General features: G+C 43.2%; 1 protein-coding gene across 1 annotated transcript; it reads left to right on the top strand.

The window, feature by feature from the left end:
- The first annotated feature begins 545 nt into the window (after positions 1–545).
- On the top strand, positions 546–1742 carry LOC138002334 (uncharacterized). Its single transcript, XM_068848397.1, has 2 exons — positions 546–1031; positions 1191–1742. Exons 1-2 carry the CDS (start codon positions 546–548, stop codon positions 1740–1742), a joined length of 1038 nt encoding a protein of 345 aa, XP_068704498.1.
- Positions 1743–2500: the final 758 nt, after the last annotated feature.

The following is a 2500-nucleotide window of genomic DNA, read 5'->3' as shown; positions in this document are numbered from 1 at the left end:
TCATTATGCGATTCACCAGAGTAGTCTTCGGAGTTAATTCCAGCCCATTTCTCGTAAATGGAACTATTAGACATCATCTGAACAAGTACATGGACAGAGATCCAGAATTTGTTGAGGAAGTGTTACGTTCTATTTATGTGGATGACCTGGCTTCTTCAAAGCCTGATGTTCCTTCAGCCTATGACTTCTACTCCAAACTCAGGAAAAGATTCGTGGAAGCTGGCTTCAACATGCGCAAGTGGCTGACAAATGATCAGGAGTTGGCAAATAGAATCAAGTCAGAGGAGGGCCAAGTAGCGATACAGCATCATCCCTCTCCTGATTTACAGCAAGAAAATTAGACTTTCTCCAAGACACAGTTTCAGAATGTGGATAATTCAGAAGGTCTTCCAAAGGTGCTGAGAACATCTTGGAATCCTATAGAAGATAAGCTTGTCTTTACTTTCAAGAGCTTAACCAGTTACCTGACAGAAGAAATCGTCACAAAACGAGTCGTTCTTAGTTCTATTGCGCAAATATTTGACCCTCTTGGAATACTGTCTCCAATGTTTGTTGCATTCAAAATACTGTTTCAAGACATTTGCAAGAGGGATGTTGATTGGGATGCTCCTCTGGACGGAGACGTACTGGAACGGTGGAAGTCATTGTTACAGGACATACAAACTATTTCGAGTTTTTCAATCGACAGATGTTACTCATCGAGACTGAACTGTGTTGAGACTCCTACATTTCAGTTGCATGGGTTTGGAGATGCATCAGACAAAGCCTTTGGTGGTGTTGTTTACCTTAGCATACAGTCAGAAAATTCAGTTGTTTGCAAGCTTGTTGCCTCGAAGACGAGAGTATCACCCCTTACTGGTATCACCACACCCAAATTAGAACTTCTGTCTGCATTGGTGCTTGCAAGACTAATCACAAGCGTTCATAAGGCACTTGGTCCATCTTTCAATATCACTGAATGTGTATGTTGGCTGGATTCAGAGATTGCATTGTGGTGGATCAACAAGACTGATAAGGAATTTAAGGCATTTGTACAAAATCGAGTCGTTGAAATCCACAAGCTTGTAGCCCCAGATCTATGGAATTATGTCCCTTCTGCGCAAAACCCAGCGGACATCGCATCACGAGGGTGCAAGGCCTCAAAGCTAAAACGTGAAAAACTTTGGTAGGAAGGTCCTGCTTTCTTAAAGGGGAAGAATCCTGACAGTTGGCCAAGTCAGAAGGAGTTTGGACCAAGGAATTTCGAGAAAGACGTCTTCAGTGAAATCAAGCCAGCGAAAAAGGTCACTACTGTCGCTGTTGCCGTGGAAGTCAAGGGACTAGATGAAGTAATCCCTCCTGCTAATTTCAGTGACGTCTACAGACTCTTAAGAGTAACGTCTTACGTTTTGAGATTTATCAGGCGCGTTCGGGGAAGGCAAGGACAGCCTCAGTTTACCTTAGTGGAGATTCAGCCGCAAGAATTAAGTGACGCGGAATCACTGTGGATCAAGCATGTCCAGAAGTATGTGCGAGAGGAAGAAGATTTCGGACAGACGCGTCATTCCTTGGGTCTCTTTGAAGACGACAGGGGCATATTGAGATGTGGAGGAAGGCTACATAATGCGCCCCTGCCGTATTCAGCCCGTTTTCCTGCGATTCTACCCCGGAAACATCAATTCACTGTTCTTATGATCAAGAGGAGTCACAGCAATGTCATGCACAACGGCGTCAAAGAAACACTAACTGATTTAAGGTCATGATTCTGGGTTGTAAGGGGTAGACAGACCGCACAATCTCGAGTAATCAAGCAAGGAGACGTGGTATGCGTTCATGAAGAAAAGGTGCCTCGACAAAGGTGGAAACTTGGTACAGTAACGGAGTTAATTCTTGGCAGAGATAATCTCGTGCGCACAGCTATCGTTCAGTTGGGTTCTGAGGGGAACAGAACCGAAATCAAACACCCGGTCCAAAGGTTGTATCCTGTTGAAGTTTCTGAAGACCGTCAGATATCGTGTTAACAAGGAGAAGGAAGATGCAGCGCAGCCGGTTGTTACATTTATTCCAGACGATCAAGTGGACATTGTGCGTTGCAACTGACAGTATCTGTCGTAGTTACTTTTTAAGGAACGTTGCTGTATGTTGCCTCTTAAAGTTGATGTAAAATCCTTTGATTGACAGGGTCAATCAAGGGGGGGAGTGTGTTGGAACAGAAGTGCGTTACATTGTACTCTATTGCGTTACTCGAATACGAAATCGGATAGTTTCATTTTTCGATTGACACTTTTGTATCGAGTGTTTTTACTTCGCACATGGATCTTGTAGTCTCAAGCTTACGATCTCTCGTGTAGAAAAAGGTCTGTTCATTCGGAGAAATACGGATATCTGTTATCTAGAGAGTTCTAAGTCTTTGCGGAATAAAGTTCTGAAATCATACTATATAAGCAACTTTGTACCCAAAATGGTGACATTCAGTTTGAAAACGTTACAGTGTTAGACGGTTTCTACCAACTGTTTTTTC

This window comes from Montipora foliosa, chromosome 5, assembly GCF_036669935.1.
Source record: "Montipora foliosa isolate CH-2021 chromosome 5, ASM3666993v2, whole genome shotgun sequence".
In the NCBI taxonomy this organism is placed as follows: domain Eukaryota; kingdom Metazoa; phylum Cnidaria; class Anthozoa; order Scleractinia; family Acroporidae; genus Montipora; species Montipora foliosa.
Note: the sequence above shows the minus strand (reverse complement) of the source record. Positions and strands in the feature narration are given on the sequence as shown.